The sequence below is a fragment of the Magallana gigas genome, chromosome 5, assembly GCF_963853765.1.
Source record: "Magallana gigas chromosome 5, xbMagGiga1.1, whole genome shotgun sequence".
Taxonomy (NCBI): Eukaryota; Metazoa; Mollusca; class Bivalvia; order Ostreida; family Ostreidae; genus Magallana; species Magallana gigas.
In genome coordinates, this window is record NC_088857.1 from 26586410 (window position 1) to 26613668 (window position 27259).

At 35.9% G+C, this 27259-nt stretch overlaps 3 protein-coding genes across 3 annotated transcripts; all 3 read right to left on the reverse strand.

Annotated features, from left to right (window-relative positions):
• Positions 1 to 251: 251 nt before the first annotated feature.
• On the reverse strand, positions 252 to 7920 carry LOC105325215 (putative beta-hexosaminidase). Its single transcript, XM_066083896.1, has 8 exons — positions 7763 to 7920; positions 4383 to 5111; positions 3876 to 4294; positions 2564 to 3298; positions 2191 to 2434; positions 1608 to 1887; positions 1192 to 1514; positions 252 to 549 (listed from the first exon to the last, which is right to left on the reverse strand). The coding sequence occupies exons 1-7, from the start codon at positions 7815 to 7817 to the stop codon at positions 1214 to 1216; spliced, it is 2763 nt and encodes a 920-aa protein (XP_065939968.1). The 5' UTR covers positions 7818 to 7920; the 3' UTR covers positions 252 to 549; positions 1192 to 1213.
• Positions 7921 to 10289: 2369 nt separating this feature from the next.
• LOC105325216 (putative beta-hexosaminidase) lies at positions 10290 to 15779 on the reverse strand. Its single transcript, XM_011424674.3, has 9 exons — positions 15648 to 15779; positions 14291 to 14989; positions 13745 to 14166; positions 12787 to 13581; positions 12436 to 12682; positions 11929 to 12259; positions 11531 to 11683; positions 11390 to 11435; positions 10290 to 11278 (listed from the first exon to the last, which is right to left on the reverse strand). The coding sequence occupies exons 1-9, from the start codon at positions 15715 to 15717 to the stop codon at positions 10994 to 10996; spliced, it is 3048 nt and encodes a 1015-aa protein (XP_011422976.3). The 5' UTR covers positions 15718 to 15779; the 3' UTR covers positions 10290 to 10993.
• A 2573-nt stretch (positions 15780 to 18352) lies between these two features.
• On the reverse strand, positions 18353 to 20243 carry LOC109618365 (uncharacterized). Its single transcript, XM_020065902.3, has one exon. It carries the CDS (start codon positions 19717 to 19719, stop codon positions 18529 to 18531), a length of 1191 nt encoding a protein of 396 aa, XP_019921461.3. The 5' UTR covers positions 19720 to 20243; the 3' UTR covers positions 18353 to 18528.
• Positions 20244 to 27259: the final 7016 nt, after the last annotated feature.

The following is a 27259-nucleotide window of genomic DNA, read 5'->3' on the forward strand; positions in this document are numbered from 1 at the left end:
CTTTCTAAACTAACACCATGAAGAGAAATCGATCACGCGCGGTATCCATTTTGTCTGCACAGCCTGATGTGTTTTAGGACTATCACCAGAAATACACAGATTTAAAAATAGGGAGCACTTTCTCACTTAAAACGGGAAATGACTGGCTTACTAGCGGTGTCCTGCCAATTTTGTGTTTGTTAAAAACAAATAAATAAATAGAGACAGAATCTTAAACATGGGAAAACTTAGTCAAAGAAACCACACCTTGCTCATTTTTCACATTTTATTGACATCTTTGATATACCCGGACTTCCAACGGGTTCTTTCGGCACTTGCTCATCATTTTATTATAGTTTATCTCCACTCTCACGCATTACATTTACATATACGTTTTACATGCTTGTTTATCCCTCAGTGAAATCTGCGAGGGAACAAGGTTTATACCGCCGCTATGGGGGGAACGTCTGTTGAGGGATTAGTTGTCCCAAAGCCCGGGGGGATATCGATCCCTGGCGGGGGTGCGATAAGTCCTGCATCCACCAGCTTCTCCAACACATTCCGTGGCCTCTGTAAAAGTATTAAAGAACCATGGCATAAGAAATTGAATGAAATGCAGCAGAGAATGTTCTGTTATGACGTCATTCCTATGTTTGAAATTGACACGCCCTGTTTATCAATTGGTCTGAACCTACAGCAACCTAAGTAAAATCACGGACTGCACGAAATAATGATGATGCCAGACTCTCACAGGAGACGATTTGGCTGTTTCTTTTAGCTAACGTACTTATGTACGTACGTTAACAGTAATTTAGTGAATATTACTAACTTTTCATTTCAATTTATTAATTAGTTAAAGAAAGATGTTAATAAAAACAATTAAATGCTTCTTTGATGATTCATGCGGCGCGGGTTATGAAGGTATAGCGATCATTGCAGGAAAAAATTACGTAACCCGCTTACGCGGGTTATGTATTCTCCCAACAATGTCGCCACCTTCATATCCCGCATGAATCATTAAAGAAAGCAAATTATTGTTTAAATGAATCACCGTGCATAGGAAAAACTTAGTCAAAGACATCGATATAGATATAAAACATCTTCTTGTTAATGAAGTTCAATAAGATAATTTGCATAGAATTGCCCACATGTAGCCTAAACTCATCCTCGTAAACCGCTCTCCGGCGATAGAAGAAAGCAGTGGATACTTACCTCTAATACGTAAGTGTCTACTTTACTGTATCTGTTGTTGGCAGCGTTTCTGTAATATATACACACAAAGACGATAAGATTCCATTTCTTTTGTTAAGTCATGACTATAAGAGCTAAATGACCCTGTCCGGTCCCACTTTATGAGCACTTGCCTGGATCTATAGTTAAGTACTCTCATGTTGAGGCTGGTGATGTCCGTGGCTGGCTTGATGTCCGCCCACTGGTCCTTGCCCCCCTGTACCTGAGGCTGCAGCCCAGGGTACGCAACATCCGTGTGGAGCACGTGCTTAATGGTGTTGTTAGCATCTTTGTAAGTCATGTTTCTGTAAGGATTTATAACGGAATTAGTCAAATTATTCACAGTTAAAATACTGAAAAAATGTATTATCCAACCTTTGAAGACCATCATTGGTTACCTCGCGCCAGGTGGCGGTATTCTAGGATTGACGTTGTACGCTTCCAGACGTTTGAGCTCACGATGTCCAATCATACTGGCCACACGCGCCCAGTCAGCATCACGTGCTGCTAAATCCGGAACAGGAAAGTCCTCGTTGACGTTAGTCCTGACCTTGTAGGAAGCTTCCCAGGGAGCCCGGTGCCACGCCCTCTCCGCAAAGACAATCAGGCGGGGGAAGAGCAGGCCAAAGAGTTGTTCCTCGTTTCTGACCCTAGACGTCCAGATCTGGGCCTGCATTCCTATCATAACATCATATTCTTATTGTAGTAGTAACTTACACTTTGATGCTCACGAGTTACTGTGGAATCATTTAAATTCGTGGGGGCCAATTTTCGTGGATTATGACTATTTTGCTGATTCGTGGGGATATAATTTTGTGGATGCGTCGGTTACTGTTTCAGCAACAAAGATAACTCTTTCTAAAATTGTTTTCGTTGAGGATTTAAATTCGTGGGGAGGGCTATCCACGAACACCACGAAAATTGAGCCACCGCGAATTCTAATGATTCCACAGTAGTTTATTTTATAAATCCAGTAAGTACCTGTTACATTCTGGGGTTGCTTGGCTTCCAAACAGTTGCTATCGTCAATACATCCATAGGGTGCAAACGGCATTTTACCAAACGTGAATTCATCAGGTATGAGATTACAGCACCGATGCTCAGGAAGATAAGAGAAGACTCGCAGTGGGTCAATGAAGCGAATGGCCCAGTAGTCGCCGTTACTCTCTGGGTCTGCCTCAGGGGCGTGGTCAAAACTGAGAAAATCGGACTGGGACAAAATCACCTAAAAATTTATAAAAGTCGGCCTGTTATTAATACCACTCCTCGATATTATAAATATATCTTTAGGCTAGCATTGCAAACAATTGATGTTGTAATATAGCAATTGAAAAATAATAAACATATTGCGTACTTTATACCCGTTATTACTGAGTGCAGTAGCTCTTTGAATGAAAACATCGTTTTGTGAGTTCCTCGTATGGACAGAAATTTCTAAATCTTTTGGATATCGACTGACATCAAAAGGCACCAGTGGCCCACCCCGGGGGTCGGTGGTTGGCCAGGCCATGAAAAATTCTTCAAAACCAGACAGATTAACGCCATTGGCCGCGGCAATTTTTGCAATCTGCGTCGTGAAGTTGACTTTGATACGCATGAATGGATCTGTACCAGTAAACCCATCCATTTTGCAGTATGAGGAGTTGAGCCACGAGGCAGCGGGCGAGTCGTCCCCTCCAATGTTGATCTGTTCTAGCGGGATCTTCGCCTCCGTGTGATAGGATTTGATCTCCTTTAACACAGTGTCAAAAAACTTGAAAGTGGACGGCATGCAAGGGTTGATGGCCGAATCATCGAAGAGCGTGTCGGTGAGGTATACGTGTTCGGTGTATTTATCGTGAAGGTTGTAATCAGTTGTGTTAGTTCGCCTCGAATACTCGTTCATCGCGATGATGGCAGCCCGTGCCCGCCCCGCTATGTTGATGCTGGGGATGATCTCAATGTTACGGTCTTTAGCTGCCTTGAGAATATCTTGGTAGTCTGTCTTGGTGAAATATCCTGACCCCAGTCCGCTTCCATTTGGATGAGACCCTAATTGTGAAAACAAACACGTCCTCTCTTCTGGGTCATGACAACGCCTCCCTCCCACCTGAACAGAAATGGAATCGTTATTGATAGCTTACAACTGGTTTTTTAAAAAAACGACAGATACAAATCTCACACGGACTATGACATTAGACAATAAAGACGACTGGAATCCATGCTTGAATATCAGACGTATTTTAAAAATAAAATATAATAATTTCTATACAAGACACGTACTATACAAATACAGCCATATTGGACCAATCTGACTGAAATACAAATCCCTACAAAAACACAAGCCAAGCACTCAGATATGTATTTTTATCAGATTGAGATTGGATATCATTATATTTATACGGTCTTTCGGTATAATAAACTATTTCCACGTTGTTTTGTATGCACTTAGAACTACGCAGATGCAAATTGAAACTGAAAATTACAAAACTTAAAAGTTATGAAAATCCACTCTATAACCATGCATTTGTTAAGGAAATGGAACCTTAAAGACTACCGCTGCTTTGTTATTGTATTCCAAAATATCCCGACATCAAAATGACTAAAATAACTTCGCGAATCAGAAAACAGGCGGTAACTGATATGATTGAATCAAAATGACCTTGTCACTCATAATCTAGTACTACCTTTGCTAATTCAGGAAGTGTCTCAATGTCTAGTCGCCATCCTTCATCATCTGCTAAATTTAACTGAAGTTTGTTGAGTTTAAAAAGGGCCATGACTTCCAGCAGTTTAATGACAGTTGATTTAGGGAAAAAGTTCCTGGCCAGATCTAGCAGCAATCCTCTATGACCGAACCTAGGCTCGTCTGTGATTGTCATTGTGGGTATGGTACCACCAAATGCCAGCAAACTGAAGAGGGACTGGATTCCATTAAAGACCCCGCCTACAGAGTTCCCGATAATTTCTACCCGGTCAGGGTTAGCAGTGATGTTCATTGTATATCCTTCTGGGTTTCCCGTTGTAGAATTCTGCTCTATTTTAAGTTGTATCACTTTGTTAGAAGTGCTTTTCAGGTTTCTAATTTTGGTTCCTTTTATAGACTCTGAAAAAAAAATAACAGTTTTGTTTATTATTTTTTTGATTTTGTATTCTTCTTTTACAACCATATTCTAAAATGCATTGATTCTTACTTTGCAGATATTTAGCGACGTCAGAGAGAACTCTAAAACGATCTCGATCAATTCTCCATCTTTTATCAATGGTTATTGTTTTATTTCCGATCATCTGTTTGAGGGGAGTCGGTAATATAGAACTTTTAATGTTGTCCAGATCGGTAAAGTTGTATCCTCTGTACCTTTCAAACGGAGTCGGGGGTATGCCCATCACGTCGTTCGGGATTCCTCTCATGAATTCAACAAAAGTCTTGTGGGGGGAAACGAAAGTAACATCCGGGCTTTTGGTGTTCTCAATTATTTCATGATGAGTGCCGTTGGATAGATACCAGTTCGGGAAAACGTCATAACGTGAAATGGCCCAGTTAGAGGCAAGAAAAGAAACATTTCGGAGATCCCCAGGTTTTAAGGGAAGGTTCTGGAAAAGTTTGTTATCACCATTGTATGGGTCAAATTTAAACATGCATCCTTTTACGTGTGTAAGAGTGATGTTGCCTGACAAAATGAGGCCTCCTCCGATGTACTGATTGATTGTAGCGTTGTAGTACACGGGTTGGATAAGTGTATGATGACAAAAATAGATACTCCATCCTGCTGCAGGAATTGGCACACTTCCAATGTTCTCTAGAGTGACGTTGGCAAAATACGTCACTGTTGCATATGGGGTAAGGACTCCATTGCGCACAACATCATAAGTTATTTTGAGATCTTTTGCGACCCTGTTTATATCAGCAGTGTTAACATACCCTGAAAATAGAAACACTGTTATTAAAAAAAGATTTGTATCATTATAACAGAGCATACGCTAATGTATCTAAAGCACAGTCTATCCAGAATTTCTCCAAGCAAAGCAATCGTTTCATTGTCAATTATTCAGCTACGCCCGAAATAATGGAGGATAATACGAGTACCCAAGGGTACAACACCACAAACACTGATTAATGAAAATCATGAGATGTTGATTACCAGAGTATGGCACCACAGAATTGGACCAATGAACATCATGAGATGTTGATTACCGGGGTATGACACCACAAAAACACAGAACAATGAACATCATGAGATGTTTATTACCGGGTAATGACACCACAGAACTGGACCAATGAACATCATGAGATGTTGATTACCGGGGTATGACACCACAAACACAGAACAATGAACATCATGAGATGTTGATTACCGGGGTAAGACACCACAAACACAGAAAAATGAACACCATGAGATGTTGATTACCGGGGTATGACACCACAGACACAGATCGGTGAATATCATGAAACGTAGAAATATCATCTTCTATTTCGAATAATAACGATACTGTTTATTTGTAAAATTAATACATTGTAACCTTTGTTAACCAGTGATCACAATGAGATGTTGGTAATCACAATCATGATATACATGTTGGTAATCATAATCATGATAACGTTATCAATTAAAACCATCATATAACCAATTCTGAACTCGATACTGGTTATTCGTTTTAATGCATTATTTAAGCATAATATGTGCTCAAAAAGTTGTCTCTTGACAAACTCTGATTGACTGAAGTTAAACACAACTATATATCCATACAACATGATAGTTGCACTCATTAGGTTAAACAAGCCAAAAAAGAATTCTTTGTGAAATTGTGGGTTTTTTTTTAATTTCTCAAGACTTGCGAGCTTAGAGCGTATATATATGGACACGAATATTATAAAAGATAACCTTTTGCAGGCCCCTTGATGGCCGTCCGGACATGTCAGTCAGTTAATGAATGCATTCACTCACGGAACAATAAAAACGTGTGCCACAACATGGTGTGTGTCTGACCAGATTCTCCTTTCGACACACCTCTATCTATCTTAACACGTGGTCTCCGGGGAGAATGTGTCTTTCTATGATAGACATGTATATTGCTGTTCATATTTATGTATTTTGTTGTTTTAATTAGAAATGCTGATGTAATGTCATTTCCGAAGGCCTGTGGCATGTTTGAACAAGGTCTGTATTCACAATGACGATGTGTTTGAATCAATAAATAACAAACAAATTCTTGATGCCCCCAAGCTGGTTGTTAACATAGCTATCAAACGACAAAAGTGAATACACTGTCTACTATGTTTCAAATACAAGAAAATCAAGAAAAACGATAATCAACTCATTTCGATGGAAAAGCGATGCTATAACACACCCTCCAACAAATAGACTATGACCCCCCCCCCTCCAAAAAAAAGACAAATTAATAAAATAAAACACACAAACAAACAAAAATACAAAAAAGCCCAAAACAAACAATGAAATATTCTTAAATTCTGGTTTAAGTCCTGTATTCTTTAACCTGTTTATCACTAATGTTTACCAGGTTTTTACTTATAAACATAATAACATGGACCACGCATGTACGATCAATGCAACTATATTGCTTATCTCCTCCCCATCCAATTTCTATATACTGACTAAAGAATTGTTCTTCATGTAAACGTTTTTTGCTTTTACTAGTACGTCACGCCTGCCATTGACTAACATTTAGCGAGAAAGAAACAGTATTGTTCTATGGCCAGTTTGCTAAGTGTTCAAACACTTGTCTATCGCTGTTTACAATTTCACGACATTTTTTTCTTCGAACTTAAATCATCTGTATTGCCAACATGACAACAGTTGATAGCTGTGATCATGCAAAATGATCCATTCTTCCTTTAAACTGAACATACGATTGTCTTTGTTGCTTTATTGTTGGTCGTGAAATCAAAAAGCCATACAAGACAAGTTGTCATACTCTGTCCATATCCTCGTTAAGGTGTCGTAAATTTGTCACGCCGAATTCTGGCTTTTTTCCGCCATTGAAACGTGAACAAAATTACTTGAACTATGTGGTTGTTCTTGCTGCATAAATTTCCAATGCCTAAATGTTTTTAAATGTTATTAAAAAATACAGAAAAACAAAAATAAACAAAGCGTTTTAAAAAACGTATAAAAAAAAAACAAGTATAAAAACACCCATTATTTGATGGTTTTTGTCTTTTAACTTTTTAGAACCATGTCTACAGATGACAGAACATGGATGGTTCATACATAGATCATTTCAAAGCCTTGCATGCGTCTACATCCCTCTTCCATCTCCTACTTAGTTTACATAGTGATTATAATTAATTGCAAATCCTGATGTTTGATGTTTTTTAAAAATCTTTTTTAAAACTATTTCTTGGAGCAAACTGCAAATTGAAACGGAATAAATAAGATATTGTGCTCTCAAATTGAGCTTCAAAGTGAGCTATGATATCTTATGATACTTGTAAATATTGGAAGTTATACTAGATAATAAATCATACTACTGGATCCATATATCGATTTTTACCTTAAATTAAATTGTAAGAACATCTTTAAGACTGACTGGTTTTAGTAGTTAAGCTGCTTACCCCTACACAGAGCGATTAGAATCGCCAAAATCCGCACCAAAGACCGGAGTATCATATTGACGTTACAGAAATGATTGTCCCCTTAGGACCAAAAGGTTATAAGTCAGCGGACTGACCTGTGCCCTAAATTGACCTATCACCGAATCATAAATATTCAAATGAGACTGATGACGATACTTTGTCCAGACCACTAGGGTCAATGCACATCTTTTGGTTATTTCGGTGTTATTTCGGTGACGTCAACATCATGATGCATCTGTAATAGACACAAAAACATGTACGTCATTTTACGATGTCAATATAATAATAAATCCCGGAAAACATACTTGTATACATATGGTAATTACATGTACATTTCATTTTTGTTTGACTCAAGACGTTCTAAATGAACTATTAGTCCCTAACATTAAGTACATATGCAAGCATGTATTCTTGAGGTTTTTTGAGAAAGACATGCGTATTAAAAGTAGTCATTCGTTACAAAAAAACAACTATACTCGTACATTTACCTGCATACGACAATTTATCAAGTCAAGGAACCGTAAGACAAATCGCTCAGTGGAATAGCAATCTATTACTAGCAGTCTGAGACGGACAGTGCTGGAAATCCCTGTCTGTTCAAATCAAAGCATAACCAGCTCATTGAGATTTCTGAATGATGACAGCTCTAATCTCTCATTTCAGCTCGATGGACATCAGGGTTGCTAACTAGGTTTTAAAGTAAAAATAATGCTCTGTGGAGAAAACAGTTCAAAGACAAAGGAAAAGAAAAGAAAGAAAGAACACGGCAATATGTGCGTCCCCAGTAGTATCTGTAGCTGAATTTTACTTCGTACATTATTTCATTGAAAAATTAAGTGTGTAAAACTAGAGGGGAAAAGCGTTACCATGAATTCTCCACAAATTTACGTTCACATGACAAATTGAATCAGTATTGAATGGGATGATTTATGCAGGAAAAAAAAAAAAAAAAAAAGCCTGTCAGTCCTGGCTTTACAGCGAAAACGCCTGTCTAACTGTTATTTTCTTGTAAAACTTTGGAAACACAATCACGCAACACAAAAAGCGTGACCCCGCCCTACACTCGTAACAGCAGACAACCGAAGTAGTTTTTAACCACTCAAAGGGGAACTTTCAATAAATATTTCTTAAATCACCAAGATTAATGAAGAAATCGATATCTAGAACGATGGAGATCGACTTGAACTAATTAATTGTGTATATATAGTTTGAACGACTAAGTTGCTGGAAAATAAAAATACCAACATATAAAGAATTTATTTCAAAAATCTGTTTCCAGTGATTTATATAGTACATTTAATTTAGTTTTAACACTCAAATAACTTACTGTATACAAATAATACTTAAAAACACATTATACGAACTGATTTATTAAAAATCTTCAATTAAAATTACCAAAAACATGCATCGGACCCCCCCCCCCGGGAAAAATTTTCTGGATCTGCGCATTAAAGGTTGTGGCGGTGACGTGTTACAACACTCATTACAAATGTTTTGTAAAACAACATTCAGGGTTTCGCAAAAATTAGAGCTCTGAAGTCCATTCTCTCGTATACAAACATCGATGGGGTCAGAAAGATTTCAAAATATTCCAATGGAAGAAAGATTTAGAAAATTATGTTTACTAGTACAGATTGAAAACGATTTGATTTTTTTTTCTTTACAATTTTGTTTGTTAATTTTTCATTTCAATAATGGTTGTGTTTCAATAGTGTTTATAAAGTGATATTGATAAAAGTGACAGGATTATGATTATGCCTTATGATTAGAAATGTTTTGTGTGATTGCATTATATCATACTATGATACAATCATATCATTCTGTAATAAAGAAGCCAATTAAAAGAAATTCAAGTTGTGTTTAACTGTCAACCCAATAAACATTAACGTCATCTTATTCATTCACACTCTTACGATTTTTTTTCCCTTTTATTTATAGTTCAATCATATCAAGCACAATGGAAGTCGTCTGGTACAAAAGAAATTTAAGTTTCTAAATCCATGACAAACCCCACCTGTTGTTTTTCAAGCTGATCAATTAAAAATCAATTTATTATTTTTTTTTCTCATCAAGTTCCAATTAAATCTAAATCTACATAATGAGTACGTATATGACTAATGCAATGTCATTTTCACACAATTAACAATTAACCTCCAGTCTGCATCGTCGGAGAATTAATGATAACTTTTTGTCAAATTCAGCAATAAATTAAGCATTGTCTGGCTAACGCGATTTTTATGCTAATTTTTTTAGCGGTTTCCAGAAATATATATCTGTCAATTGCAATTCGCTTGTAAAACGAGCATCTCAAAACAACAAAGAATAAACCAGGGCTATTCTCAAAAAGATATTTTCATTTACATGAAATTCATATAATTACGTCTTACACAGATCCGATTTCTTTTTTAAAAGGACAAAGTTATGAAAATAATACATTAAGATTATTTTCAAGACTAAGATTAGTACATTATAATCCTCGTAAAAAAACAAAAAACAAAACAGCGAATCCCATTCCATTTTTATTTCACGCACCATAAATGTGCGCATGTCAATGGATAATGACGTCATGAGATCACATATCATTTGTATGCAATAGCTAACAATTTGTAAAAATGTATAAATATTATAAGTATCCTACATACAACCAATGATGCACATCAGATTTTTAACTTTCTTTTTAAAAACAATTATACAGTAGAATCGATAGATTATATATGGTTATACCGAATCAAACAGACTTAGTTCAGAAAGAAGAAATCTGTCAATGAGAGATAGGTAAGTAGGAGACTGGACAGAGAATGTTGTGTAAACAATGTTCATTTGCGCATCATCCAAGTATTTTGTAGAGAAGACACATGCCCTGAATTACTTCAGAAAAGGGACCCCATATTTTATACAAACGTGTGTCTGTATGTGTGTCTGTGTGTGTGTGTGTGTGCGGGAAATACATTCTAAAAGAGTGCTCGGGATAAAATAACAACTTCAAAGATACTTACATATAAATGTTAACAGATTATTGGATGAAACGTTACATACAACAAAGTAACAGTTCAATAACGGAGGAAGAAAAACATTTTTGAAGTGAAATAACTTCCCATACAAATTAATAGTTTTATCAAAAATGAAAAAAAATGCGAACAATATTGGATTTACGGTCCATAACCAATTGTAAACATCCTGCTGTTCCTATTAGATTAGGAAGTGGGCCATTTATCCCGCTCTGGGGGCCGCCTGATTTTGACCTTGAGTGTTTCTTCGCCTTGCTGTTTGTTGCGCAGTTCCTGCTGTCTGACCACCTTGTTGCTGCTGGCCGCCTTGTTGTTGTTGTTGATTCTGCTGCTGTTGCTGTAGCATAGCTGCCCGCTGTCTAGCTAGCATAGCTTGTTGCGCCAGGAAAGCCTGTTGCTGTTGCTGTTGCTGCCTGATTGCCTCCGCTTGAGCAGCGGCTCTTTGTGTTATATGATCCTGTACGTGTTGGAATGGTGTCTTCTCCAGCTAAAAGATTAAAACATACGATCAGTTCACTTAACTGACATGCTGACCAGATTTGTATCGTTGTCATATCTGTGTAGGTTGAATATTCTAAACACGTCATTATCTACTTACGTTTGCGTTGAACTCTTGTTCTTCGCACTCAAATAGTTGTCGATATCTACAAATAACAATTTGCGATATTACAAAATAGGAAATTCATTTCATTGATAGGTCGAAATATAATGTGGTCTTCAAAACAAAGAGATCACTCACTGTTCTATGTAATACTGGCACTTGATGGTCACGTTTTGTGTTGGTACAGTCGTCAGCTCTGTAAACTGTCCTCGTTCATTTTTGGAGTAGACTTTCATGTTGGGATACATGCAAGATGTCTCCAGTTTGTTTCCAGTTGGTTCCGCCACAACTCTGCAAGGAAAGAAAACAAACCTCTATGTTAACAGTAAGGTAAGGTTTTTCTACTTAAAGATATCATCTGTAGTGCATGTTTCAGCAGATAATTGCAATTTCTTAAAATAAACACTTTTATTAGTGTATGAACAATTGTTTGAAAAAAGTTAAAAGACTCGTTAAAAAACATGTATAAAAATGTTACAACATAGTTTGAATGAAGTCAAAAGATTTCTTTACAAAATTGGCGCGTCACAACATACCTAGCTCCAGGAGCGGCGCAGAATACAGGTAACCCTTTGCTGGCCATTCTCATGACTTCCTTTGCGCCGATCAGACTTCTGAATCTTTGGTAGTCGTTTTCTAGAGCAGCGAGGTCAGGATTAAGGGTGGGCTCAATGTTTAGTGGAGGAAGAGCAGGAGGCTGATTGGCTGCTCTCTGGGGCGGTTGGTAGGGGGTGGATGCAGTAAAGCTTGACTCCCAAGGCGCCTCATACCAGGATCGTTCAGCGAACGCCATCAATCGCGGGCTCATGAGTTTGATTGCTGTTTCGACTTCCGGCAATTTACGTGTATCAATTGAGGCTAGAGTTCCTGTCAAAAAGAGTAAAAAATATTCAATATTGTTTAGCAAGATATAATTATAATTTAGAAAAGGTAATTTTTAACAGTATTAATAGCTCTTTTAAATTTGCATGCATAGTTTTTGTATGTTGCTAGAGATTTGTATATGTACAAACTAATAATGAGTTCTCTTTAGGTTAAATTACCATCAAATCCAGTAACGCCATCAGCAAAAGGTTCACACAAAGGTTCTGTCAAACAGCCATGCTTGGTCACTTCCTTTGCAATTTCTTCTGGGGCCAGATTAAGGTTACAGCACCTACTGTTAGGCACCCAAGCAAATGCCTCTCGCAAACTGACATTCCTGGTGGCAACACTGTAGTCCCCAGGAGCATTAGGATCGGGCTCGTAAGCCGTGTCGAACTTGGTCTTGTGTGGAGGAGAGATCAAAACCTTATCGAGAAAAACAAATAATCATTTAGAAAACACTGAAAACTGCTTCAATTCTATATAAAATTAATGGAAAGATTAGAGCGTATCACGGAATAACAATTTACCTTGTAACCGTTGTTTTTCAGAAGCTGTGCTCGCTGGGAGAAGAATTCCATTGGCATGTTTGGTGGGGAAGGGGGGTTGAACCTCATGTAATCATCATTGACAACGTAAGCATCAATATTCGGGTATCGCTTGGATTTATCCATGATGGTCATTCTGGAGACAAACTCGCTGTCAGGGAAACCGGTGAACAATTCCACGGTGCCACTTATGTCAACGCCTTCGGTGGTAAAGAGTTGGCCAAGTTTAGCCAAGAAATCAGCTTTGATGGCTGTTAGTCGAGAGCGAGCCGCTTGTAGCTCTGTAGCATTTCTAGGGGGAGTCGGGAAGCAGTGTTTAGAAGTCATCATCTGCTCGGTGTTGAAGTCAGATGCAAAATGCAATCTGGTGAATTGTTGTCCGCTCTGTGTGTAAAGGGATTTCAAGTACTTCAGAATATAATCTACAAATTGAACAGTTTCAGGTCTGCATGGATTAATGGCGCTGTCTTTTTTGGGATATCTGCCCGACATCCTCAGGTTTTCAACTTCTGTTTCATCAAACAAACTAACACCCACAGGATTTAAGGTATTTTTCTTGAGGGCCCGGTCCATTCCTACAACCATTGCACGAGCATTATCTCCCACATTGATGGAGGGGACGATCATCACTCCGCGTTTATCAGCGTATTCTAGAAGGTTAACGAATTGCTCCTTTGTAAGATGGCCATTTCCTTTTCCCCTTCCATCTGGATCTGAACCAAGCTGGGTCATCAGACAAATTTCTTCGTTCAGATCATGGCACCTTTTCCCGGCGACCTGAAATACATATATACATGCAAAATAATTTTACATTTTTCTTATTTCAAGAAATTTTAATCTTCTTTTTTTTGAAGACTTAAAACGTATATGTTGATCTGATATTATCATAAGAAGACTTGGACAGATACTTTGGCGGGTAATCCCTCACACTCAGACGTACCTCAACCGCCCCAAGACCGAGATCTAGGCGGAGTCCGTGGTTGTTCCAGATTTGTAAATACAGTCTGTTCAGTTTGTAGTAAGCCATCAAATTAATGATCTTTTTTATTTCTGCGGGTTTGTAGAAATTGGAAGCGATATCCAGTTGCAGTGCTCTTTCGGCAAATCTGGGTCCGTCTTTAATGACTTGAGCTGGGACCTCTCTCCATGCTTGTTGAGAGATGAGAGTGTGGATACCGTTGATTATTCCCTTGGGGGCTGCAGCACCAATTTCAATTTGGCTTTGAGTGATGACCAGCTCATAAGCTTCTTCAGTAATCGGACCGTAGACCGATTCTGGAAACGAAGTCCTGGGTTTCTTACTTAGTTTGATTGTGTTAGCGTTGTTCGTGCCAGGAGTAGCAATACCTATCTTGGTCTCGGCTGAAAAAAAAAATATCCAATGATATGACTTTTTTATATTTCACAATTTACTGTGTTATATATTGTTAAATCAAATGCCAATACCAAAAGCACACCTACAAGTATGTAACGGAGATTTACATACCTGCTAAATACTCCGCGGCGGGAACGAGGTCCGGGTGTTCCGTGACGATCTTCCATTTATTTGATGTTGAGGTGACATCAATTAGGTTAATTGGGGTGGCTATTTGCTGATTTCTGGGTTTTGGGGTGACGTCATATAATACACCACTCATAAAGGGGACAAATGCATCTTGTCTGTCCTGTGGTTGCTTGGGTACGCTGTCCAAATCGTCTGTTCTACGTAACTGGTTGAGGGGAGTTTTAAAGTCATCCACAAAGCCGCGATCACGGGTATCTCCGATTACCTTTTGGGTTCCTTGATCGTCGGTCACATACCAATTTCTAAAGACGTCAAATTTACTAACAATAAATGGGGAGAAGTATAAAGTAATGTTCTTGGTCTCTGATGGAGCTAGTCCAGCATCGATAGCCCTCATTTCGTACATGCAGCCATGGAGGAAGTTGAAGTAATATCCGTCAACCATAAGCTCTCCTCCGTACGGAGCAGATTCATATTTGCCCAGCTCTTCCTGGTAACTGACTGGGAATAGGAAATTTTCATGACAGAAGAAAATGGAATAGCCCCTGTCGGGCAGAGGTGTCTTCCCCCTGTTGGTCAGTGACAAGATGGCCACTGAATGAGGTACACGGCCAACAACGGCAAAGTTCGTACGCACGGAGTATTCTATATTCAAATTACCGGCTACTTTTCCAGCCACCGCTGAAATAAGAAAAAAATAATTATCATTTAAGTGTGAATGTAGAATGTTCATTATACAAGTATTTTGGTATCAAACTTTAAAAAGAATTCGGAAACTGTGTTTGAACTTATACACAAACACATGTCATAATAAATTTATTTTATGTTCGCTCCAGAGCTTAAAGATGCCGGCATAACCCCGACAAGGAAACACGTGTTTCCAAGAATTGGCCTCTAGTCCTGGGCCGGTTTTCTCGCAAGAAGGGACACAGTAAAACCATTAGGCGGGATGGTCGGTGCCCGCGTCCTGCTGATTTACTGTGTATAAGAAATACAATTTGTCGTGGACCTGTCATTCTCTATGGCCCGTTCATGACACGTACAAAATAATGATGTCCCTAATTGAATTCTACGAACATGACACCTGTATGCTAGAGGAGAGGATAAGAGACGAGTATGTTTCCTAAAGTTTGAATTCTACTTCGGAAAAAGTTGTTGCGAGTCTGAGAAATAATTTTTGGTACATTTATATCTAAAAAGAACATTATCTTGCTATCATTAAATAAGATCTATAATTTTTATTAAAATCGAGGATAACTATAAGAACCAAGTACTAAGCAGAGACAACTTTATCGATGTTTACAAGTGGTAAATAAGTCGTGTGTCCCAAAGTACTTACGTCGTTGAGCGCTGACATATTGTAAGCAGAGAACGATGCCCACCAAACAACCAACTGATAATTTCCACATCTCAAGAGCAAGTCTTTCACATAGAGAGAGAACACCAGACAAGGTTTTAAATAGGAAAAGTACAGTGGGCCCATTTAGGGGAAATTCAGTCACAAAGTGAAAAAACAACTCAGAAACTGTTACAATTAAAATGAAAACAAATATTGATATCTTCAATTTAGAGTCAGATATATTTAATGGTTTTTTTATAATTTGGTATATTATAAATGAAGTTTGATTTAAAAATATTTATATCCCCTTGGGTGCCTCTTGTTGCTATAAATATTTTCTTTACGTCTTCTGTCGTACAAATGACGAATTGCAATTTAGGTAATGTATTGTTTTGAACACGCTGATTGGAGTCGTAGTCTCTTTATTACGCCAAAATGCGGTGAACTTTTGACTTATTCTAAGGGATCAGTGACGCGTAATTATAAATCATTAATTACCAAAAAAAAAAAAAAAAATCATCATTATCCTTCGAAAGTCCGATTCAAATTCATAACATGTCATCTTCAATAATATCACTCTAGTTGAGAGTGGTTTTAAGTTAACTTGCGATACTATCATTTATAATTGAATAATAAATCCGTTATTAAAATTTATATTTATTACGACGACTATGATGATAAACTATTAATTTAGAAGTAAGAAGAAGCACACAAGTGACTAATCTAATATATATTTGTAAAGACGACCAGCAATTTATGTACAAGTGTGCCTTGTAATTCAAACCATCACTACAAAGTTGTACAGTGTAAAGGTCAGCTCCATTGGACCAATATTTCATCTTTGTTCAGACTTAAAAGAATTCATATTCACCACGGATTTTAACAGTTATAGAGTTTAGATGCATGACTGTAAGTAAGATAAACAGTAAATAGATTTTAAAAACTATTATATATCTATCAGTAAATATTTTGTACTCAAATTCCATATTCACTCAGAATGAATTTTGAAAGTTGCTTCGGTTTAAACCTAGTTCATTGAGATTATTCATATATGCAAGTAATGAACTAATTATATCAATTTATGCCATTTTGTTAATCAACCTATGTTATAATGATGGTATCAATATGCTACGATTTTGTATCTTTTTTAAAAATTAAAAGAAAATGTTAATAATAATAATAATAAAAATATGTCGATTGAATGTATTACGTCTGCTATTACAATTTAACTGTACTTAATGTCAACGTTTTTGTTGGCCGCTAATTAAAGCTGCCTTTTCCTCTTTCTGTGGCTTTATTGAATAAGTATGCATGTATACACATTTACTTAGAATTGATTCTTTAAAAAATGAAATCATAAAATATTTATTAATTTAGTTCCAGGAGTGAATATTTAGAAAAGGTAAAAAATAAGAGAAAACAGCTGAGTGATGTATACTATTTAATTAAGCCATCAGTTTCTTATTTCTCAATACCGGGAAATGTCATCTCTCATGCATGTGACTATTGCTCATAGCGGGAAGCTCGATCATCTTTTGTTGGTTAATAGTATCCTAGACGTTTGATCACTGAAGGTCTAATACGTACGTCAGCGGGCCACCGCCGTCTGATAATGTGTTCAAAATCGCTGATCAAACACTTTGATAAACGCAATATTTATACATGAAAATCAAAAAAAGTAGATCTTCCAATGGCTGGTTTAAATCTAAAATTTAATAATTAAAAATTAAAAAGATTATAGCTGGTTTAAATCCATTTATTATTCATTTTCAAAAAATATTTCAACTCGCCAACGAAGATTAATTTATATTCAGTCTCCCGTAGCCAAGTCAAATTCACAATTGAACAGCATTATATAAAAATAAATATTTAAAAAAAAGCGTATAATAACCATTTGTTTAAGAGAAGTACAAGTAAAACGCTGTCCACTTCATATGCTTTCAACATATGTGGTTTCAACAAAAAAACCACATAAACAGAAATTAAAAAGAAATCTTATTTCACAATTGTCTTTTGACAGCGGATTGCGACAGTGGCGACGTTTGTTATATTAAAAGCTGCATTCATCGTCATTGTCAAATTGTGTTAATGAGTTCTTAATATATAATCCTGAACTAGCGGGATTCTACGCTAATTTTGTATTGGTTTAAACCTAGTTCATTAAGAATATTGATATATGCAACTAAAAAATTTAATTAATAAATCATGTCATTTTGCCGTTCAACTTTGCAGCTTTTTGTAGCTATTTGAAGCTATTTAACTTTTTAGATATATGAAACATGTTATTAAAACATTTAACTTTCATTGAACACAGTCTCTTAGAATGGTGTGTTAAGTTAACCAAAAAAATAGAACCATATTTTTAAAAAAAAAACTGCTTCGTATTTTAAATGAGACATTTACTTAATCAACTTTATGATTACCTAATTTAGTTTACAAAAACCCATTACCATGTACAGCTGTCATATGTGAGGCATTTCAATGGTCAGTCGGTTCATTTTCATAAAATGAGAAAATTAAATTCCTATATTAAAAATATTCATCCATTTTTTAACGTCAGCAGATTAAAAATACAACCAATCCCCAAGGTTACTATAATGTTTCTGTTGTCCGATACAAAATAGTTAAATCAAAGACCACTTTTCAGAAATAAGACGCAAAGAAATAACGTTGATTATTTTTATTTTCAGTTGGCATCCATTCGTGGGTTCAATGTTAGTTTGTCTTTAGATAAACAACCCTTTTTGATTGAGGGTTCCACTTCTTGTTAATAAAACAGCAGAGAAAATAGCTGAAAATATAGATACATGTAATTGAATTTTAATCCATTAAAGAGCGTTACTTGTACTTTATTTGATTGATTATATGATATGATGATATCTTATTTCTCTGTTGGAAAGGATGACATGAGCAGATTTTTGCGCGGGTCTTTTCGAGGTTTTCTGAGCAATTTCAACTCACAAAAGGAGTAGACTGGAATAGCCAATATATGGCTTCTGAATTGTTTAGTAAATCCACTATACACGAAAAAATTCACAGAGAAATTGATATAGAACAACAAGTCCAGAAGATGCGTGATGGCTTGGGCCTTCTCTGACGTCACATACCCGTCCTCAATGATAGACATGAGTTGTGACTGTAGTTTGTTTACATGCATGGGTAAGTTGAGGAATAAAAAGACCACAGAGATTGCTACCATCATTTTGCGCAGCTTCCTGTGCGCTGACAGAGACTTGCTCCTTCCTCTGACTGTCCTTTGTTCGATTTCTCTCCTTGCTGAGAAGATGTCCGTCTGCCCCGACTGGTACGCATTTGAAAATGTCCTAGTTTCATTACTTATCCACTCGATCGCTTGAACTAGTGACGTTTTCCTTCTGGTTTGTAATGGATTTACAGTGGCGTTGTCACAGTCTTTGGTTATCGCTAATAGTAAGCGTGAGGTCATCACAAGCATCATTACCATGGGCACTAGTGACGTCAGCAAAGAATCGATACAGGACATTGCCAGAACAAAATAAGAACTCTTTTCTGTACATACATTCCTCTCTTGATCAATCTCATGTATTTCGATCGTCCAGATATTATATCCATACAAAACAATTGCTACGCCTGCTAAAAAACCAAGAACGCGCACGGCAAAGCTTCGATCCAGCAACTGTAATGTTCTTGTGGACAGGTAGAAAGTTATGACATAAAGCTCCAATGTCAATACATTCACGATCCACACTGACAAAAAACTGAAAATGAAAGTTAAATAGACGAGAGATTGGCACAAGATAGGACGCTGGAAGATGGAGACGTTCAGTGTGTCTATCCACAGAAGCAGGACGCAAAGCAAGAAGCCTGAGTCTGAAAGGGCCAGGGCGGACAGATAGACCGAGGAGGACAGCCTTCTAAGCTTTGTAGTGTTAAACACAAGCAGGGACAGGATGTTTCCGATCAGTCCGAACAGAACAATTCCGGGCAACAGGACTCGATGCAGAAAAAGAGCCACTTTCATCAGGTTCCCTACGCTCTCTGTCTTGGAGAATGTCAATGTGAAATCTTCTGATCTGTTCCAAAAAACTTCCATACTAAGAGATACTCGTTTGGATATTATCTTCTAACACTAATGGATTGAAATATTACAATTTGCAGATGTTGTCTACAGTATTATATATGGTGGTGTAATTTGATAGCGTATTTCTGCTGAACAGTATTATATTCTCCCTGCCAAAAAAAAAAATCGCCGGACCCGCATCAAATGTTTTATTTTTGATTTTGCAGACAGTGTAAAAATAAACTGAATTGGTATACATTAAAGGCGTATTGTAAGTTACTGTACAGTTCATGCAGTGAGACCTTATTCTAATAAATGTACGCATTTCCATTCTTGATCCTTCTCGTTTTCGTTCTATACGTTTTATCGCTGGCATGTTTTGTAACTTTTAAAGTACAGTGCATGTTGAAAGACATATCGTTACATTTGAAGAAAAAGACAGATTTGTATCACCGCAGTGCAGAGCGAAGACCCATTCTACCGGAAAACCTTTCCGTTGCATACATCAACTTTTCGTCGTTGCATGTAAAATGAATGGATTTTGCTGACCACATTGTCAGATAATCATAGAAAACAGCAACATTGCAAAGCAAACCCTCAGTCAACGTCACCTCCTTTACTTGTTTAACAATATTGTTTTTAAAACGCAATTTAAAAAAACAAAACCACAACAACTTAATTGTTTTTATTCAAAACTTTTTCGTATTTCTAAAACAACTCCATCCTGTAATGACCCAGAATACATCATATAATGTGAAACAAAGGTCGAATTGTCCAAAACAAGATAGTGACATTTCAGATCTATTAAAATATAGTTTCTAGAAACCACTTTGCAAATATAAATGTTGATAGCTGAAAGGGGTGTGGTAAGGTCATCAAACGTTTAATTAATGTCGTTCATGTTCAAAAACATTCGCGTACATAATTGCATTTGATGGTTGATTTGACGGTTTATCAGTATTAAATTTTTGTGATATCTGTGTTACTTAAAATCTCTCTCTCTCTCTCTCTCTCTCTCTCTCTCTCTCTCTCTCTCTCTCTCTCTCTCTCTCTCTCTCTCAATGACTCATCAAACATGTTTATAATTATGACTTGAATTTGATATGAAGTTTGACGGCGGCCTAAATCCAGTTCAACATCTACAAATTCGCCAAAATAACAATGAAATAACTCGTTAACAGATTTTCTGCCGACTTTTTGGTTTTCAGTAGAATTGGAATGGCTCATTGTTGTTGTAAAAAATCGGGAAAGGAAAGAAATCCTCGCTGATGACTTGACACCAAACTGATCCCGTGATATCTATTAATTTCTTATTTCTAACTACGCCTAACTTCAAACTGTCATCATTAGTTTCCCGTTAGATTAATTGTCACTACGGTATAATAAATCATTCCAATACACAAATTACATAACATTTCACACGTTGCCAATAAATCAAGACGCCATATTATTATCGATCGTTAAATTAGAACGTTGATAACATTATCATAAAATGTCAAATTAAAAAAAAGGTAAAGACGATTTACTCTTCGTGAGATCTTTTCTGTTTTCTTCTTTGTTATAAAAGAAAATTATAATTCATTTTTTCCTTGTATTGTTGTAAGTGTTGATGTGCTCAATGCTTACTGTCACGTTACATCAAACGCAAACATCAAGCTATAAAAGGGGAACCATGTACGTCATAACTCTGCTACTTACGCACCAAATCGGATAGTACGACTGTTTGGGCGAGCGCAGCATTCAAGCAAAATCAGCATAATACACTTAATAATGTAGGCCTAAAATTATTTACTGGTTTACAACTACGTTATGAACCTACTATTTTGAATTATCAATAACAAAGGTGTATATACACTAATGTATCATTATTTACTGTTTTATAACTACGTTCTGAACCTACTATTTTGAATTATCAATAACAAATGTGTACCGTCTAATTGAATAGACGCCATCTAATTTACTAAGTAAAAAAATACACGCGGTTTTTGGTTTTTTGTTTTGTTTTTTGTTTGTTTTTGTTTTTTGGGGTTTTTTTTTTGGGGGGGGGGGAGGCTTAAGGTGGCTCGACACACCAATGCGTTATTTGATTGATCGATGAAGAACCGTTTTTTAGAAATGATAATACAAAAATGCCATCTATATCGGCTTCCAATTATTTTATATGAATTTTTTTGTAATTTTTTATAGAAACCGGAAAAATCGTTTTAGCTGAAAACGGGATATCTTAGAGCTAAAAACTTGGTAACAATTAATGCTCAATACAATTATCTATAAATACATAACAAAGACGGCCAGATAAACTTTATGATATTTTTTCAAAAAAATATTTATGAAAATGAAAAACAAGAATTGTAGATATTTTTTAAATCTTTGCATAAAAACTGCAAATTAACTGTTACTCGCATTAAAAAATTGCTGTACAATCATATTTTAACGAGGAATTGAAACAAAATAAAGAATTTAAAGAAAAATTGGGAAATTTTAAAATCGAACTAATCAAGATTGTAATTAAACTAATCCCGCACGAAATCATATAAAGTGAGAATGTATCACGATTTTGTAAAAAGAAAATTCAGGTTGTTTAGCTGTAAAATGGTTAGATCATTTACTGACTTTATAATTCATATCAATTACTCAGAATAAACTGCAGAATTTTTGTAAAATTTCAATTTTAAAATAATTCTGATCGGGATCAGTTTTTTTTTTCAATCGGGATCATTCCAAATTTGATAAATAGCAATATTATTTCCCTAAAATTTCGCATTTTCGTTGTTTAGTTGGTACTTTATGTGACTATATGCTATTCTTTAATTTTATCCATAGATTAAACAGGTATAAAAAAAATTACAATTTTGATTTTCAAAAATATTTTTTCAATTAAAAAATTAAATACTTGACCAAACAATCTTTGGCATATAATTATTCATAATTTTATTACACATTAATTTACACCAAGTTTTAAGCTCTGAAATACCTTGATTGTCCTCAAAACGGTTAAACGTTTTTTCCTAGTTCGCCGAAAAAAATACAAAAAAAAAATTCATATAATAAAACTGAAAGCCGAAATTGATCTCTATTTTGTGGAATCATATTTGATAAATTAGGTTTATCGACTGTTAGCCATAGTTTACGAACATCATTATGGGTCAAGAGGTCAAAGTAGCACATGAATAATCTAGGTCACTTTTTTTTCTATGTGCTCAAACTAACCGACTTGTGCTGAAACACACCTATTAGATATCGTCATGAAAACATAACTTAGGCATAAAAAGTAAACGTTTCTGTATTTTGTTATCCGAAGTTTTATTCATTCATTTTCTAAAAAATATAACATTAATTGCGGGGGATAAATGATCCTGTAAACAGAATAATGTTTATGGATCGACATCGAAATGAGGTGTTCTTGATAATTACAACCGCAATTTGTCAAAGGAGTTAATTCAGTTAAATGTATTACTGACTTTTTTACAAGCATCGACCAAAATCGCAAACGCAATATCACAGACCTTTCGTGTTTAGTCTTTCACGGATCACGGTCAAATTTAACTCCATGTGCTTCTCTGTCCGTTTTGTTCCGTAAAAAGAACTTAGAAGTTAAAATAAGCTTTCCTATATAATGTCAGAGGAAAATCATATTGCTTTTGAATCTGATTCTGCGATAAAGTTTCCCCTGAAAATGCCTAAGTAGACTCTAACTCAACTTTCAATCGCTTTGTTTTCAAATTTCCAACCGCTCTACGAATTCAACAGAAGTGGTACTATTCCGCCAAGCTTCGGGCTTTATGGGATTTGATCACGTGACCAACCCATATTTATATCCCGATATACTAGTACATCCAAAAATGATACCTTATTTCTTAAATAATTTACATTCTTTAACAAACTTAAGAATTGTTAATCATAGTTTCACAATCGTGAAACTACTAGTATAATTATCATCTATGCTACTTTATTAATATAATAGACTCGAATTTTTGGGCTTTAATAATAAGAAATCGGAGGAGTACTGTCTTTTGTTTTATATATTTTAAACATCATTGGTACATGAAGATTACCAATTTGTTTTTATTTTTTCTCAATCAAGCTTCGCTAATTAATAATTAACGAAAAATCCTTTTAAAAATCCGGAAATCATCTGGATATTTTGGATTTTACAATATTGCGCATGCGCATTACATTCACGCTGAATCACGGGAAGATCTTTAACTTATGTTTCCACGATATCACATTTGCATGGATAAACTCAAAAACGATGGTACAAATACGTGTAAATTTTCACTGAAAATTTGCTATGCCCTATATATTCTGTTCATCAAAGAAAATACGGGAGATAACTCTAACTCAGTGCATTTAATATGAAAAATCCCGAGAGTTCCGAATGTCAGCATGTTGTGTAAATTTGAAGCGAGGAAAAAACATTGGTGAAAAAATGTTATATTCTTCATTAATATGAATTAAATTTTTAGATGAAAGGTAAATACATCCTCAAAATGGTTTGCTATAAATAATTTGAGGGTACCGATAATGACTGTTGTTTTCAATGCAGCTTCATTTAGGTACTTCACTATATCGAGACTTATACTTTTTAAGACACTACGTCACAAGATGGTGTTTTAAATGTTTTGTTAAACTGTTTGCATCAATCGATTCAGATGTAAATATCGTAATAGCTCAGTGGTTAAAGTATCAGGCTCGTGATTCGCAGGTCATGAGTTCGAATCCGCCTGGGGATTTTATGTTTACTGAATGAAAATTTTGAAAATATCATTTTTAAAATCAAAAATTGCACATTTTTCGCCTATTTGACACATATATTCTTATCCATCGTGCTTTCTATCATAATCAAGTAATTTTCTACTGATTTGAGAAACTATTTCAAGGTGTAGTGAGGCACCTTAATTTTCTCCAAAATCGTTCTGCAATATTTTGCTACATTACCGGTATATAGAAGGCATTTTAATTGTGGTGAAGGCCTGTCCCGAGACACGGTTAAACTATTCTAACTAAGCAGAGTGTAGTGAAATTAATAGCTTTATTGTAGGCTTAAAGCTTGATTATGTATATCTATTTCGTAGATGTCCGATACCATATGCAATGTCAACCCGTGCACGCACGGATCAAAGTCTAGTATAAACTATGTTTTGGAATTGTAAATGGGTTTTTTTCAGTGTTGATAATATTTTTACACTTCGTGAAAATATTTGATCGCGTTAACTATGGTTTACAGATGTGAAACATAGATTTTCGTCGTTAACTATAGTTTTCTGTCCGTAAACCATAGTTTACGACCGTTAAACCTAGTTTATCGACTGTGATACTATATGATTAGCTCATTTTTGTGAATTTGGCGTGCCGTAGACGTGACCTATTTTGAATAGTATAAACATCGGAAGTAGCCGAATGTTTCCAGTCGGCGCTTACATTTTCTCAGTAACACATGTCGATATTAATGTGAAAAAAAGAAAGCAATAATCAAATTACTTTCAGCGTTTAGAATTTTCAAATTTCACAATATTTGACCCAAATTTACGTTTAAAAATTTTGGAAAGGTAAAAATTATAAAATTCTTCAGCCGGATTCCAACTCATGGCTTACTGACTCGCAGTTAACGCTCTAGATAGCCAACTACGCTACGTTTTTTGGTAACAATTTTTGAAAGAAAAGAATTATAAAATTATACTTGATCATATTGTTTAATTCGATCGGAATTACGTCACAATATTGAGATGTCCCATACCACCTTATTGATTTATGATCGACGAAAATGACTTACACGAATCCGGAATTGGAACCCGTAAATTATAAAAAGGCGTAATATATTTAAACTTTGAAATCTTGACTGTTAACTTCCGCGTACGTGATCTGAACTAGCATCAAGATATCCTTGATTTACACTTTGCTTAAAGAGAGACGGTGACGCCATAAAAAAAAACCATAAGTGAATTGGATAAAATAGAATTTTTAGGTGGATTTTCTAGATTTTGTTCAGCACAAAATTACAAGTTTTTTAAAGTAAACATTTAATAGTTACGGATGAAAATATAATTACTCGTTGGCCCAACACGTAAATATTGTTCGCTCCTCCTGTTACAATTGAAAAAATAGTTAGGTTTGAGTCACCATAAACCTCAGAGTTCAAACGATGTTCATTCAAAAGTATGAAAAATTTCCAAGATTTCTCCTTTGAAACGCCCCCTCTTACCAAGTTTCAATACACGGCTAAAAAATATGATGCCTACGGGGATTTTGTATTGCAATATCCCGGATAATAACGTTGAAAAACTGTGCGAGGTATTCCGAGTGACTTACGAATGGAGAAAAGATGTCAATATTTCCCCCATTATACATGTATATCTCCGTAAGAAATCAGTTTTCGTATTTTGAATTTTTGCGAGTGAAAAATGATAATGTGTAAATGAAATTATCTTGAAAATTTTTCCTTTCGTCTATTTCAATTGCACTTTTTTTCACAGGTATGTGTATTTTTATTAAAAATTGTCCAAACTTAATGCATACATATCTTTGGACAGACTATAGATGTCAGTATAGGGAGGGAATCCATTTCTTCTTTTTTTTAATTTGCATTGGACCTCTGGCTATTCATTAAATCATAAAAAATCTTGAAGTGTATGAGCGTGCGCGCAAGAGAGAGAGAGAGAGAGAGAGGGGGAGAGAGAGAGAGAGAGAGAGAGAAGGGCGGACGAGTGGATGGGGAAGGAAAGGGAGTGTTGCAGGGTCGCAGAAGTCACAACAGTATTTTCTCGAAGGTTCAGGTCAAAACATGGCTGAGGCAAATAATTTCCAAATTTTAACTTTTTTTTAGACAAACGTGTACAACAATGGTAAGATGTCTTGCTGTCCCACTTTTGTAATAATACGAGGTAATTTGAATTTTTTGGTGCTCTGGAGGGGGTTCGGGTGAAATTGCGCAAGCTTGGTGTGACTTCGATGTCAACAAAGTTATCTCTTTTGCCTTGCCGTATGTCACTGTTTTTTTTTTTTTTTTTTTTTTTTTTGGGGGGGGGGGGGGGTCTTTTTTTTGGTTTTGTTCTTTTTTGTTGTTGATTTTGTTTTTTTTTGTTTTGCACTAAACTGTAAATGAAGTGTTGTTAAAGGGTACCTGCAGTGCCGGTCAATTTTTGATATAATGGAGATCTATGTGTAAAAACATCATCCTGAAAATTTTACAGCGATCGCATAAGTAGTTTTCGAGATATTTGGGGAAAACCCGATTTCACACCTGAACGAGTTTTGAATCAAGCCGATTTGGCGCGAGATGAACTGTGACGTCACGGGGTCAACGCCGCTGTATGAGAAACAGGAATATCGTATGAAAACTGTTCGTTTTCTTGCATTGTTTTATCGATATATGAACATTTTTTTCTGTTGTTTTATTTCCTTAACAACCCTGGATGACTAATTATACTGTTGGTTGAGTTTAACCCGTATTTTATCGAACAAAAAATGCCGAATTCGGACAATTGTTTGCTTCATGAATTTCGTCAAATGTGTAACACATTTTACATATAAATGCACACCATATGTAGCAAAATGACAATTAATCAAAGCATTA